Source organism: Ixodes scapularis, unplaced genomic scaffold (genome assembly GCF_016920785.2).
Source record: "Ixodes scapularis isolate PalLabHiFi unplaced genomic scaffold, ASM1692078v2 PGA_scaffold5__190_contigs__length_132052651, whole genome shotgun sequence".
Taxonomy (NCBI): Eukaryota; Metazoa; Arthropoda; class Arachnida; order Ixodida; family Ixodidae; genus Ixodes; species Ixodes scapularis.
This window is the reverse complement of record NW_024609880.1, coordinates 63,766,635-63,782,765: the sequence shown is the minus strand read 5'-3', so window position 1 is coordinate 63,782,765 and position 16,131 is coordinate 63,766,635. Positions and strand designations below refer to the sequence as shown.

General features: G+C 43.8%; 1 protein-coding gene across 4 annotated transcripts in view; it reads right to left on the bottom strand.

The window, feature by feature from the left end:
* Positions 1–16,131, bottom strand: part of LOC120839186 (2-hydroxyacyl-CoA lyase 1) — a 72,761-nt gene that overhangs the window by 1,465 nt on the left and 55,165 nt on the right. For all 4 annotated transcript variants that reach the window (XM_040209445.2, XM_040209444.2, XM_040209443.3 and 1 more), the window contains 4 exons: positions 11,421–11,521; positions 9,561–9,719; positions 4,960–5,070; positions 1,382–1,568 (listed from right to left, as the gene is read on the bottom strand). In XM_040209445.2, the coding sequence (XP_040065379.2) occupies positions 1,382–1,568; positions 4,960–5,070; positions 9,561–9,719; positions 11,421–11,521 (558 nt within the window). The remainder of the gene's footprint in view (positions 1–1,381; positions 1,569–4,959; positions 5,071–9,560; positions 9,720–11,420; positions 11,522–16,131) is intronic.

Sequence of the window (16,131 nt, the reverse complement as noted above, 5' to 3'; positions counted from 1 at the left end):
GGAAAAATGGATGCATAGCGGCAGTTGGACGGTGTCTTGCGCCACCTAACCACATTTTTTTTTTCTTACTTCAAATTATATTGTTTAAGCCTGTTTACTTAGATTTAACACCTATCTGTTTACTTATGTCAAATAAAATCCAGGTGCCCTTTTTCTTCCTTAAAATGGAAACCAAATATCACAAAATGCCCCTTTTCTGAGATATACAAATATTTATAAAAAAAGTTGCGGTGTTAGGTTGTGCTTTTAACAAAAAAAAAAAGGCATGCGTGAATGTAACTTTGGTTTTTCTGTGACGTTTAGGGTAGATAGATTATATTTGTTCCATAAAATTGGATCTTTAGTGCCCAACATCCAACAGCAACTGCTTGTATTTTCATTTTTTTTTCACCAGAATTTTTTTTTTTTACATTTTAGCTTTTGTTTTCTACCAGATGCATATTCTGCAACAGGCGCATACTCTGCACATATAATAATCTCATTTGCAGCACACTGAAAAATTCCTACGAATAAAATCACTATTTGATATTCGATTCAATATTCCGCTTTATTTTCTTGATTCGATTCGGTATTCGATTCGAAAAATGCTATTCGGTATTCGCACACCCCTAGTTGTCAATAAAGTCTTCTACTAAAACATTGGCTACCAACCCTTGGCAAAAAGTAGCTGCTTCCTCGCCATTCTTGAGAATGGACCGAGGCGACAGGTGAGGGTCTGCACGCTCCGCTGTACACGGACTATACTCCGCGACAACTTTTCTCGGCAATGCAGTGGAAGGTACGTCCCGCGTCCCCTCTCCCATTTTGAGTGTACGCGGGCTCTCCTCCTCTCCCCAGAAATGGGGGAGGAGGAAAGCCTGCGTACACTCAAAATGGGAGAGGGGACGCGGGACGTACCTTCCACTGCATTGCCAAGAAAAGTTGTCGCCGAGTATAGCTAATATCGTTCTCCACTACTATTCAAAATTCTGCGAAGGTGCAAACATTGCGTCATTACATGATGTCACACTTTCCTCGCCAGGTTCAGCGAAGAAATAATTCTGCTAAACATGGCGAGAAAGGTTCCCCACTAAAATTAGCTGAAAATTTTTCCACTAAATTTAACGGGAGGTACTGCACGTGACGTTGCGGTGTCACGTGACATTGTGATTCCTTGCTAACACCGTACAGACACCAGATCTGCTGCTAAACGTCGCCAATCACAACGGTCACGGTAAAAAAAAAAAAAAAAGAAAGCGTGCCGCTTATGAAGGATTTTTTGAGTGTGCCTCAATATGACCAACTAAGTTATCTGACACCGCATCTCTCAACTGTACAGAGTTGAGCTTGCATGCAACTCGACCGCATGAAACCACGTTGAAACTCGATTCCGGCAGCCTACCTGTGGCTTGCGCTGCGCCATGCCGCTGATGCGAACGTCGATGACGGTCGGCTGGTCCAGGGTGGCCAAAGCTTCGGTAAATGCCTTCCGCAGCTCCGCCACTGTCTCCACGTGGAAGCCCTTGCCTCCAAACATGGATACGATGCGGTCGTAGCGGCAGGACGGCTGAAGCGAGTTGGGCGGCAGACTGCATCCAATCAATCAATCAATCAATAGTAGAAACAACACAATACCAGACTAGGCTAAAAATTGTGCTGCCCGTATGGTTAGGCAGGGGGAGGTTAGTCAGCCCTATCCGGCGTCTAGGGCCCTTGCTGTAGAAGACAAAATTTAATTAGTGCAGCATCACTGCCAACCTGGGGTCTTTAACGTCCATCACGCGGTAGTAATTACACGGACACACTCCGGCACAAAACTATACCCAATGGAAACGGGCAGGAGCGGGAATTGAACATGGGGCACCTGGTTTCTGGAGTGTGAGTTTTCACTCCACGTGCTTCGAGCTGTGGTGTGCTAACACGCTCCGCCACCGATTCCCTCCAAAAATAGATTGCATGGGGAAATATTCTGCAGGTGACACAGGCCTTTGGATAGCCAAACAATAAGTCTCAATCAGACCTTTGTATAGCCAAACAATAAGCTTATATATTTCAAACTACCAAAATTACAGCTAGTTGTGAAAATTTCATTTATATTGAACACGAAATGGCACAAATATTTTTAAGGCCAGCGTATTAGTACCTTAATGTTCTTCACCACTGTTGTGGCAAGTTTATTATGTGTTTCAAGCTCTCCAACTCGCAAAATGACAGAAACAATGCGTGTGAGCCAGCTCAATTTTCAACCCAATAGATGCCATTGGATGCAGCACATCGAAGCCATTCAATAGACCCTTTCTGGAATTCGGTCTGGTAACTGCAACCCCTATCCTCATCTGCCAGGTGGTGCAAGCTACTGCCCGTTATAAAAGGTGCAGCTGTTAATATCCATCCATCTATTTATCCAAAGTGTATGACAACACGACAGTTGTCTGGTGGCCGATGAATAAAGAAGTTCAAGGCAGGCCCCCAAGTGGATAACACAAAGCCTGCACATTCTATGTGTCAACATAACGCGACGAAGCATTCATTTCGACATTGTTCGGCATTCGTTTCGAACTTGCGTCCGATCGAATAGTTGGCACACATTCAGCCCACAAGCACCTAGGCTTGCTGCCAAGGGTTAATTGCTCAGGTGTCTCAAGCAGACTTGTACGTAATCTGTTACAAGTAACGAAATTACTTGTGATCCTTTACGTTTATCAGTAATTTAGTAACGGAATAATTACATATTTTTCACAGTAATTTTAAAGTAATTCCCTTAGATTTTTTTACATAACGGATTCCTTGTAATTTGTTACAATTTTTTTTCAGGACCAGCTCCCCCCCTATCCTCTTTTAAAGAAAGTGTTGTTTTTATTTTGGTCAAATCGAGCGCAGCGACACTGTCACGCGAATCGGCCGGCGCAAAGGGAGGCTTGGCACTCTTCACTTCTGCAAAGCCTTTTTTTTTGCAACACCAAGCCCCTGAATCTATTTTTTTAGACCCTAACAACAATGTAAAAAATCCAAATGAACATTTCTACAAAAGTAAAAAGGGGGGGAGGGAGGGGGGACGCAAGTTATATCTGCCTTTTTTAGTCCCTTTTTTTTTTTTTCTTTGCAATCGAAGACGGGAAGAGGGGGACACTGAGTGATTGTGTGCCTCTTCGAGAAGCTCGAGACGGTAAGTGCACACACAAGAATTAACAATGTCCTTCTCGGTTATAATAACTATGACCATTTTCATAACGTCACAACACGAGACAACGCTCCAGCTACCCGAAAATCCACTGAAAGAGATGTGATATGTGAAGGTGTTATTGCCACAAGCATCCCCGTTCGTTGCTGCACACTTATCATCTTCTGTTAGAAAGCAAGATGTATTTTTTTCTGTTTCTTTCACCTTATTTGACCCTATTTTAAAAGCTACTTACTTTTTTGTAGTTTAACTTCTAGGGTTGGCCCACTTTATTTATGAATTCCAGCCAGGTTATCTGCACCTCAGTCACCCTTTCTGTGAGTCAGCTTTTTGCGAGCACTTCGAAAATGGTAATAGTGTTCCTTTCTTGTTATTCCTGTTTTTACCCCAGCAAGACGCTCTGAAGCAGATAGTTTTACAAATAAAACATAGGTGGCTGACGTAGGCTTGATATTCTGGGCTTGAGGAGTGAGTGAAACTCGTGAGCGGGGCCATAGCGCGGCTTACTTAGTTATCTGCCCTTCGCTACCCGCGACATCAGCGGACGTCTATCTGGAGAACACCGGAGTAAACTGCAGTCGGTTCGTGCTCCGTGCGTTTTTGAACGGCACCAAGAAAGGTACACATGGCAAACCTGCGTTTGCATTTCCTTGTTTTGACCAACCTTCTAATTAATTGTTGTTATGAGTCTTCTTTTTTTTTTTTTCGATTACTTATATTTATATACTGGAAACTTTTTTTTTATTTACCAACGTCTCAAGCGAGGCTCAACCCGTTCAGAAATAAAGGAAGAAGAATATCGAGCCAAACCTTATTTATCATTTAATTATCACCTTACTGTTACAACCATATTTTGCTATTGCCTAGCAATAAATGCTGGTATAGTAAGATGGACATAAATCAATTCTTATTCCAGTTTTGGCTAGACGTATGATACTTCTACAGCTTTGCGATTTCGACAATACAGAATTTTAATAGACCGGTCCGATGACTCCGATAACGATACCCGATACGTCGCCGCTGCCTTTGTGCATGCATCATATGGTTATCGTTATCGAGGTACCAGAACGGTCTACTAAAACTCTCGAATATCAGGCAACGGCTCCAACGACAACGCTTTGCTCTATCTTCGAGGTAAATAGCACTTCCATTGCTTCGCTGAAGGAGCTCAATGCAGAGCATAAAGCATTCGTCAGGCATAATATGGCACTTCCATCCAGTGCCTCAGTTCAGGGGTTGTTCAGTGCAGCAGCCAACATCTTCAGTAAGAAATAGCGCAAAATGTCTGACGCGACTTTCGAGGGCCAGCTGTTACTCAAAATACTCAAGGTTATTAAATGGGACAGGTTGCAACAATAAGAACTTGAATAACCCTCTTCCCTTTGTTTCTTAATTGAAGACAATATTGTTGAAAGTAACGCCTCAAAAGTAACAGATTACTTTTTGGGGTAACGGTCACTTACTTTTATGGGAGGGTAACTGTAAGTGGTAATAAATTACTATTGAGCCTTGAGTAATTGTAAATGTAATTTCTTACTATTTTTCAGTAACGTGTACAAGTCTGGTCTCAAGCAAGTGCTTCATAAACACCGGTAGGCCCAAATCACATCATTGTCTGCTACTGACATACAAAAGTGACTGCACCCAATAAAATACTACATTCTTACTGCCACTAGCATGCAAAAAGCTAGACTGATATTTGAGCCACCGGCAGGAATTGAATTTAAAAAAAGCTAGGTCTATTGGTTCCAGCATCGCTACAAACACAGTGTGCACCGACACAATAAGACGGGACTTACACCAGCCCAAGGTCCTCGCCCGACTGGTAGAATGTCTGCCAAGTGTCCTCTTCAAAGCCGTTGTAGATACCCGCGTTGTTCATTATTATCACAATCACAGGGAGCTTGTACCTGCAAGCGCAAAATGTAAAAAAACGCAAATGAACAATCTTCACGAAGCAATGCATTACGAGTCCCACGACTCCAGAAAAAGACTGCATTTGATGTGGCTTGGCAATTGTTCATCGAGGGATGTACCTGCCCTATTTTCAGAGCTGACACACAAGCCCCAAATGATCCAGCCAGCTTTTTTTGTTTTCCTTGCAAGTACAGTGTAGCAGACTTTTCAGAAGTTCTGAAAAGTCAGTTACCAAAGTGTCCAAACTTTCTGAAAAGTCTGCTACCAGAGTGTCTTGTCCTATTTCTAGCATTCTTCTCTCGGTTAATTAAGTCGTCGCCTCCTTCACTAAATGAACCTCCTGTAGCAGAGGCTTTCAAATGGCGGTCCGTGGACCCTTTAGAGCCCCCGAAGCTTTAGACCGTTTGTCAAGCCAAGCAATAAATCTTGTTTTTTATTGATGCAGGTTGTTCCACAAAGCTAAATAAACCAAACTATGCGCACCGCGTGAATAGGGTAGAGTCTTTTTCATTTCAGAACTTCTAAGTTGATTTGCATGCATTTAGTTTCCTTCATTTACATTTTTGTCATTGTAATCGTACCTCGATCACCTTCCTCCTGGTGGATAGGGCCCCCCATCACTTCCACCTATCCAGAAGGGGTTCCCAAAACATCAGTGGTTGAGAACCACTATACTATATGGTGTGGCTTACGGTGAAAAGACAAGACGAGGTGCAGCCGATGTAACCCCAATAGCCAAACATTTATTTGGTTATTGTCTCGTGCTGACGTGTCGTCTCGCACATCGTAGGCGTGTGCACTCCCTCTTTGCATGCCGCTTCGCGCATTTTATAATTGAAACAATACTCAAATACAACACTATAGTCTTCACACCTTGATTAAACTGCACCGCAAAGGATAACAAATAACAAACTAGAAACGTCATGCGACATACAGTAAAACCTCGTTATAACAAAGTTGAAGGAGCGGTCATAATTATTTCGTTATAACCATTAGTTTGTTATAGCCAATGTCCATTTCTTCCTACTACTAGCAAGCAAGGGGAATTATGATTGCTTTGTTATATCCATTAATTTGTTATATCCAATTTTGTTATAACGAGGTTTTACTGTATACGAATAACTATAGAATACTTTGTGACTGATAAAATAATCAGACTCCTATGGTCACCGACAAGGTGACAACAACAGGGCGCCTCTCTCTAACGCCCGGCCTCCAGCATGCACCCAAATTTTTGCACCCTTTCTCTTCCTCGTGCTAAGAAAAAGAGCCAATGCATCCTTCCTTCTGCTTCTTCAGTATGAAGAGAAAAGGAGGGAGACTCTAATCGCACATTTCACATAGAAACAAGCTTCGGGGTAGAGATGTGAATAAATGTTTTCTAAAGCGATAGCTTCATGGGCGACTATCTGCAGGGATATTGTCTTTGTCCCGGTCGTCGCCGCGCGCGCCAAGCATGGAAAAATTGGAAAAACCCTTTTTCTCTTTCCTCTTACCGAGAGGGAAGTCAAGACTTCTTCTCCGCTGTGCCGGGCGAAATGAGCAAAGAGGGCAGCCTGGCGTCCAGCCAAGAATTGAACAGCGAAGGAACAATCATTGTGTTGTCTGCTTGCAAGCCTTCTTTTCAAACATTAGTCACGTTATGCAAAATCCCACTTTGGCAGTATCCAGTTGCTATGCGTAATGTTGGATGGCTTAGAAAACTTTCCCCATGCTTATTCACTCACTTCACGGATCACCTGTGGCAGTCGTCAGTGTTATCCACGACGACTATGAGAATTAACCATGTCGCACCTACGTCGTCAGGTAAGTGACAGCACCATATTCCGCCTGCATTGCACGACCGCACTACAGCTATCCTTTCGTTTCTTTGCACAACGTGGGTGAAAAATAAGACTTTTTTTATTCTTAGTTTTACAGCGATGCTGTTACGCGCTAGGGTCTGGGAAAAAATGCGTCCGTGGATGTTGACAGAAACCTCTCCATTGGTCGTGGCAAGTATGAATGAATAAAAAGAGGGGGCAACCAGCATGAGCCAGTCTTCCTTGGTATTATTAGATAGTGAAGCCCTGATCCCTCGTTATCATCTCTAGGCACTGTTATCCGAGATCGTCCTAGAAGTCGTCCAAGAGGTTGTCCTAGGCATCGTCCTTGAGGTCGTCCTAGACGTTGTCCTTGAAGTCATCCAAGAACTCGTCCTCGAGGTAATCCTAGAAGTCGTCCTTGAGGTTGTCCTAGGCATTGTCCTCTATGCATCGTCCTCGAGGTCGTCGCAGAAGTTGACCTTGAGGTTGTCCTAGACGTCGTCCTCAAGGTCGTCCTCTAGGTATAGTCCTCGAGGCCATCCTTGAGTTGATAATGATGAATGGAGTTCAACGGCGCAGGAGAAGGCTGTCCTTGAGGTCATCCTAGAAGTCGTCCTTGAGGTCGTCCTAGACATTGCCCTCTAGGCATCGTCCTAGACACTGTCCTGTAGGCATTGTCCTAGACGTAAAAGTAACAACTTCGCTGGTCCTCCATCTTCATGTGAAGTGGAAGGGCTCTACAATTTTTCGGAGTATTTTGGTACAGTTGTGTGACATATGAAAGTGAACAGTCCGTCATGCCTATCTGGAGCACCTGCCAGTCATTCGGGACAACCTGGTCCAAACCACGGTGTAAGATACATCTTCAGGTGAGGACACGGCGGGGCTGAACGCGCGGCACGAGGAATCAGATAGTGTTTGTTCGACGGGCATCCGAAAGGCTGCATTATTCCGCGGCCACCGCGCCCGCGGCTGACAGTGTCGCCGGCGGCCAAACGGCGGAACTGTATGGGAGCAAAAAATATGATCTCGTTGCCATGACACCCCGGTACACCGTGGTCTTTCTGCACGAGCGACAACCTTGCTGGAGCTCTGCGCGTATGGAGCATGAGGAGGCACGAGCCGTCTTGTGCCGTGCCCACGGGTCGACGAGTCGTCTGCCGGCACCGCTTGAAACCATAGTGAGAGAAAGAAAGAGAGAGAGTGAAAAGCAAACTTTATCTCCACTGCGCGAGGAGCGCGGTCCTCACCTGAAGAGTATTATCTTACACCGTGGTGACCACAATCATAGCAAAAGGGCAGATGGAATGTTGTTGCATATCGTTCACTACTGTACATCATGTTTAGTCATCAAAAGACAAAGTCAAAAACCTCTAAGTTTCTTGGCAACACACTGGACGATGCTTAAAGGCTTTTGGGAGGTTTTTTTACAAGTTTCTTCTACCACCTTTCACTCCTGTCGAGACCGGCTACAACGAAATCATTGGGGCTCGAAAAGAACTTCGCTATATCTGAGTCTTCATTATGTCTGGATTCCATAAAAGTAATGCAAAAACAAGATACACAGGCTGTCACAAGAGAAGACCCATCCCCAAAAGATAGCACCACCCTGCTTTTCAGCACAATTTTTAATTATCCTAATGGCTTTAGTTGAACTCAATTTTACACACCGAAAGTTAGCTCACCCTTGATTTTTGTTTAACATGCTCTCAGTTTTAGGTGGGCTATCTCTCAGGGTATTACGGTACGTTTACTGTGCCTGCAAAAGGCGGTCGAGGCTTCCCTACATGCGCTTTTCGCTAGATCGGAAATGCTTTTCGCCAACTGGAAGAAGAAGCTTAGATCGAGGGAAGATCCTGCGAGCTACATACAGACCGTGTCGATAGCTGCAATGGTTGTCGCAATCGCAAATGGTTGTTGCTGTCCACTACAAAGGCAGTAGACAGCATTCTTTACGTTTAAGCTTAATCTGTCGAGGATTGCACAATTTTGTTTCAAGGACGTTGCCTTCCTCTTCTTTGTCGAGGTGCCGGCGATGCTGGGACACTCCACCGTTGAGTGGTGATGATTCGCTCAATCGGTGCTTGACCGAAGTCAGACTTTCGTGCAGAGCGACCATGCCAACCACCAACGCAGACACAGAACACAAAGCGAACAAACAAGCACGCACGGCACCCAGTTCACGCTCAAGTTTGTGTTTCGTCGGTATAGAGAGCCTAAATTTAAGAGAGGTAGTAACTGTTTGAGTGGGGCCATGTGTTTTATGGGTAGGGTTGTAGGTATGTTTTTGTAGGTTCTTTTTTTTTAGGAAAGTCGGAGAATATTTTTTGAAGTTTATTTTTGTTTCGAAGCTCTGCGTTTTTCAGAGCATTTGTTAGTCGGCCCAATGGCTGTCTGGTGTCTCCGCTGTAGACCAGAAATTTAGTCAGTGCAGTACCACTGCTAGCCAGGGGTCTTTCACGTGCACCACGCAGTGTTGACACAACCGCAAGCCGGTGTGATGCTCATCTAGATCGAAACAGACAGGGGTGGGAATCGAACCCGGGATTCTGCAGTGCGAGATTTTGCTCCACGTGTTTCAACCTCCGGTGCGTTAACACACTTCGTCACCGATCCAAACATCCAATAGACTCGTTTGATTCTCTGATCCAAACATCCAACACACTTGGTGCTCCCACCTGGCAGCGGTCTCCATCTCCATGGCCGAGAAGCCGAAGGCGCTGTCCCCCTGAATGCAGACTACGCGCTTGGTCGGCGATTGGCCCTTGCACCAGAGGGCAGCCGCCAGGGCAAAGCCCATGCCCACACCCATTGTGCCGTAGGTACCTGCATCCAGCCTGCAGGAGGGGGGGTAGAGAGAAATGTGAAAGACTGCTGGATCCGCATGCTTACAGATCTTGGCTCAAAGCTAAGACAGCAGACACAACTGTAAATAGAGGTTTTTTTCATTGGCATCTTGCAGCATGGCTACTTTTGAGAAGTGAAACACTGAAAAGGACTGGACAAGGTTGTCAAATGCAATGCCAACTGAACACTACCATGTTTCTGCTGGTTTCTACACATGGCAAAAAGAGCCGAATAACAAGATGGGGCTTTGAATGACTCCCCCACTATTCGATTCGGAAGACTGAAGAGACAGCTCTTCTTTCCACTGTAACAATGGAGTACTACATTAGTCTCCGATCAATCGTACGATGACGAAGCTGCGGGCAGCGAGGCTGTGCAGGTCATTGACCAACACACAATAAACCATATTGAATCATTTTAATTTTCAACCATAAGTTTTTAATTATTTTTTGTTGCTTAAGTTACTCCAGTTCTAGCTTTGAATTGAAGCATCTATATACTTCATCATACTGAATATCCTCAAAGTGTTTTAAAGGCCTCGATTTTTCGTTTCTACCAACCAAAGAGCTTCAGTTTCTAGTGATGTGCAAATAGTGGATTTTAAGTTCGAAACAAATTGAAAGTGAATACAGTGCAATACACTTATAACAATAATGAGAAAAGCCAAAAAATTCAGGCATTATAACTGATTTTCGTTGTATCTGAACAAGAAACAGATCATCTCCAGTCTAGAAACTCTAGAAACTGATCATTATAAGCAGTACATCATTATATATGTGGTACCATTATAAACAGATGGCACTGTAGTGGTTTTGACAGAATATTTTCTAATCGACTATCGAATAGATTTTCCAAGTACTTCACTACTGTTTCACCATGCTTAATTGAAAACCCAGCTAAACTCATGAAGGTTGTTCCCAAGCTTACACTTGTTCATTTATAAGCTAATTTTAATCTAGCTATATTTATGGACTGTGACCTTACAAAGCCTGATACCTTGAAATGGCAAGTAAAAAATGGATTTGACATAAAATTAATCCTAGAGAGATACCTGCTATACCCATTTTTTTTAATTTGAAAAAATCTTGCTATATGCAAATATTCTTTCTTCAATATTGAATTTGAAAAAGAAAAATCGCGAATGATGAATGCAGGTTGTCGGGGAATCTCTGCCTAACATATACTCTTGCATAACAGCCAGTTTAATTTTAAAAATTTCACAGCAATGAAGACTTTAACCTTCACAAAGTTTCCTTTTTTTTTTTCCAAGTACACCAGGCGTATGCGTGAAGAATCCCGGTTTGAAGATGGGTTTTCCTATCACGCTATTGCGAAATTAATACTTTTGCAAGTGTTGATTATGGCGGGTTACCCCGTTGAGTGTACTTCAAATTGAGCACCGGTACACTGCGGAGAGACAACACCCGCAGAGCTCGCTTCCGCAAGTATTGCTTCCCCGCAGTTCACTGGTGCTCGGTAAGAAACACACTCAACGGGACTAACCTACCGTGATAAACATTGCGAAAAATACAAATATTGCAGTTCTTCTTGGAGCGATTATCGAATAGTGTATTATTCGAAACTACTACTCAACATTTTGAGTATTCATACAACACTATTAACTTCCTTACAAAGAGAATAAAATCAACAACTAGGCATCGAACCAGCACATTAACAAAATGTGGCCTTGCCTGTGGCGTGGGAGGTAGTTAGGCAGCATGGTGCGTCCAATGTCCATCGTGTTGGCGCCCTCGTTCACAATCACAGCGTCCTTGGGCATCAGCTCTGCTATCTGGGCATTGCACCACAAACGAGCAGCTAAAGAAACATGTGGAACATCTATGCACTATCCAGAGTCTCCGGACCAGGAAAAGCTGCTCTTGGGTGATCCCGTCAGGTGCCGTGCGACACCAACCGTACAGGATTCTTTAGCGTGAGAGCACCGTAAAACGGCATAACTACTATAGACCCTTTCACAAATTCAGTGCCATTTAGTGGTTCAAATATCAGCCTAAATTTATGTATGCCAATGGCGGTTGAAATATAGTGCCTAGTTATTAACGGCAGATGTACAAAAGTTACTACGCCTTTCGATGTACACGGTTTTCTCTATTTGTTTCATTTTACCTGGTGTCAAGCAACTACCGCTATGTACGAGACACTTAGTCTAATAAAAAAAAATCTCCATAACATTCATCACACTTTATTGTCATGAGCTGTCTCAAGTGTGGCGAAGCCGAGCAGTCCAAGGATTTACACAACACCCTTAAATGCGTAGCGCACAGCAGCTCGTAAGTCTCATCACGGTGACAAAGAACAGCTATACAACAAACTAATGCCTGGGATGTTCAAGCTCCGTATAGGTGCCCGTCTTCAAATTTTTTCTTCAGTATCCACCAAAAGGCTAGCTGCCATTAGTATGTACATATTACAGATTATGTACTTAGATGATGATAGTTATCAAACTGGCCAGACTGAATTTCGGAAAGGGTCTATTGAATGTCTCAATACAATTAACTGACAACTTTATGGCCACTCTAAAAGGGACCGCGAAACAGAAGCCGGCAGAGAGAAACCGGATCGTCCTTCCCTCCCTCGAATCGTTGCAATGCCGTCGTCACTGGATGTATCCCATTGCTGCTAGTTGCTATTGGCTGCAATTAAAGTTCCGAACCAGTCTTTTACAAGTAACAGCAACCAACAGGGATGACGAGGGACTTTCTACGGGAACAAAGTGGCACCTCTCAGTTCATTCCGCTGCCTTATGTCGCTATTACCTTCCTCAAACCTGCACCATCGAACACAATTAGTAGCACTTCAAGAAATGTTGGTACTTGTAAGAAGCACAGAGTGTGGTCTATTTAGGAGCTTCAGGACTATTTCACTACGCCGGGGACTGCAAGGTCCCATTCAAAGCCAGTAAACAAGCAACCCTTTCGAGTACCAATGCTTTAAGGGGGGACATGGGTCTTTGGAGCCAAAAACTTTCTAAAACTGCATTCTCTTGAAAATGGCCATAGCTGCTGTTCTTCCGAATCTACCAGGCTTCTAATTTCGTGGATGAATAATTGAGCCATATATCAATTCATAATGTCTATATGGGCTGAATGTGTATTGAAGTTGACTGTAAAACATTATTTTCCCAAAACACAATTTTTGGACTCATTGAAAATTTGCAGGAGGGATATCTCAGCATCTACTGCAGACAGAAATATAACTTTTATCTGAAATATGCAGCTAAACGTGTGATGCATACAATGTTGAGAGTAGATTTTTTAATATAAGCCTAGAAAAATTTTTATTTTATCTTTTATTTTATTACTTGTTAGCCCTACACTGAGCACTGAACTTCAATGTGTGGTAAAATCACTAACAATGGGTTTATCTTAAAAGTACTTCCAACATTGTATTCTCTACACTTCATAGTATATAGCCATGTGTTAAAAAGGATATTTTATCGAACAGTTTTTTTCCTATCGTTGCTCCAAACAAAGGCGGGCAAGTTTTAATTCTCTTGAGGACAATTCTACTGACTAAGAAAATGACCAGATATATGAAATCAGCCCAAAAAGCTGAACAAGCTTGTGCAGTTTCATTGAGTTTGGTCATAAAATAAGAAAAAAAAAGCTCCAAGACCAGTGTTCCCCCTTAACCATCTTATAGTTTAAAATCGTTCCCATTTATCTGAAGCTTTTACCGTATAAACTCGTGTAAGGGCCGCACTATTTTTTCCCGATTTGAGGGCAAATTTTCAAGGTGCGGCCCATACACGGATAAAAAAAATATCTGTATCCACATTTCGAAATGAACGTACATGAGTGCGCTCGGCTGCACTGGTGGAAAACGCCTTCAGTCGGATTCAATTAGTTTACATACTGCGCAATATGCATCTTTTTTTTTTGTACTTGATAGCATGCACGGCAACTTTCGACTTGAATCCCGTATGACTGTTGAAGTGGTACTTGCCCTTAGCTCTGATTGCGCGAAAAGGCAGACAAATCCCAACGCTTTGACACGAATCGAAGAAGAAAAGAAAACCTCCCAAGAGCGTACAGTGGCGATCAGAAACCTGAGTGCACGCGCGAGCCGAGCCCGCTGAATCCCCATTCCTCGCGCTTGCCACGGAAACGGACATATCCTTTATCTTTTCTCAATGTCTTCCGGCGCAACATAAACGCATCCCGACGGTGCGGCCGACCACGATCGAGGTCGGCAGCCATTGTGCCATACGGTGATACGGATGAGTGGAGAGCAAATATCGGGGATGCGGAGACGTGCCGCTACGTGCTCGGGCGGTGGCTAGCACCACCTAGCGATATATATTCATAGAAACTTTCATGCATTACAGTCGGCGCACCTCTAAAACAAGGGGGTGCAACGCATACACAAATAATTTCTACGATTTTTTTTTTTTTTTTAATATTTTACACAGAATTATACTGTATTTGAAATGGCAGGAAATTGATTATCCGTCCTCCAAAAACATTAAAACAGGCCCCGACAGAGCAAAACAATATTTCCTCAGCTTTCTGGCACCCTATCTCAACCTAAAGCTCAAGAAAAAGTGTTTTGTAATCGCAAACAACGCCAATTTCGCCACTTTGTTGCCACAATGCAACAAAATGGCGACGCACAGAAGGCAGTTGCTGAATGGAGTGTTGATATTTTAAAGGGACCATGAAATGACCTTTTTACTTTTTCCAGATAACTTTTACATTAAACCGTCAATGCTCACTGAATGCCGAACAGGCATCCGTTTTCGTCTCGGTTTATTAACTTCTACACAAAAAATTATTGAAATATCGACTTTTTCATTCTCTCCAACTGACCGCAAAACAAGCCGTGACGTAGGCCGTTTCCGGAACCGGAAGTTCTCTCGGCAGTAGGAGAATGGGAGTATTAGCGGCAACGAGTTGGGGTGCGCCGGTAGGTTTTACTGCGCTGATGTCACCGACGTATTTCCTGAATCAGCGCCTCTCATCGCCGCATCGCAGCTGAGCGAAATTCAATGAGATATGTTGCGCTACAGCGACAGCATGGGACTAGTCCCATACGCCGGTATGCCTTTTGGGAAGTGCAGCGAGTCTTCCGGTGAAGACTCCAGAAGTCAACCACCCTGTCATTGTTGGCAGAAGGGCCGGCCCGTGTCAGTCGTTTGCAAAGCGACGTAGATGGCGTTTTTCGCGGCCTCGGAGATGCAGGAGCGAGCCGACGTTAAAAAAGATACGTTTGAATTACGAGTGTCAGCAAGAGCCACGTAAATACTTGTTTACACTCGGAGCGGACGCGCGCGCTTGGTGGAAGTGCTATATTCGCGCTGTTTGTAAGCGCTTCGGGACCGTTCTTTTACGATTGCAACTCGATAATGACGCGACACTCGGCAAAGAAAGGTTGGACCGGGGTTGTACGTATACCTCCCACGAACTGTTATAGCTCGACAGTGACGTGCAGTCTGTCAGAATAAAAATGGCATACCAATAACAAAGTGTACATACCGTGTTACGAAGGTAATCCATACACCGTTTATTTCAGCTCTATATCACACAAAACAAGATAGAATCGACGACAGTCCCTTTTCGATGAGTGTTCGTCAACACTGCCTCGGAAAACAAGGGGAAGAGATTAACCTCACCTCTTAGAATTGAGGTCAGCGATCAAACTATAATACCGAAAGGGTCCACAAGGGTCGCGCGGGCATATTCCATTTAGCACGCGAGCCGGTCGTAGGCAGACGGTCTTGCGACGAAGCAACGCAGCGCCGAGTCGGAATGCCTGCTAGGCCTATATTCTGAGCAGCTCGCTTCGTCGGAGTCGGTGGATCCAGCGTTCTTGTTCGTCGTGGTCTGTTTTAAGTACTGTTTTCTTGCTGCTTGAAGTCGGCACGCGCGGGAAGAACACGTAGAAAAATAAACGTTCAGTCAGTCAGAGTTTTGAGAGGAAGGAAAACAAAGAAAATAAACGTTCGTCAGTTGGTCGTGGTCGCCGCCACCCAAGTAACTGTCGGCACCAGTGTTGCGGAATGGGCACCCCCATTCCATTCCAATTCCATTCCGGGGAATTAGAGTTTTCGATAATTCCATTCCTTTCAACTCCTAGGAGTGGGGGCAGTGGGCCCATTCCCACTCCTGGAGTGGCTGAATCGTTCCATTCCATTCCTCTAATTCCTAAACGTTAAAAGTGTCACTTGACAGCTGCATTGTGTTGCAGGGTTGGGCAGAAATAGTCAAAAATGTATTTGGAAATACAAATACTGCGATAGATAAAAATAGTTGTTAAGATCCTGATACTCAAGTCTCAAATATATCTGTAAAAATGTATCGCGATACGTATCGGAAATGCATTTAAAAAGAGGCAAAAAGTTTTTGGAAATACAAATACAAGAATATACAATTTAGGGAGGGC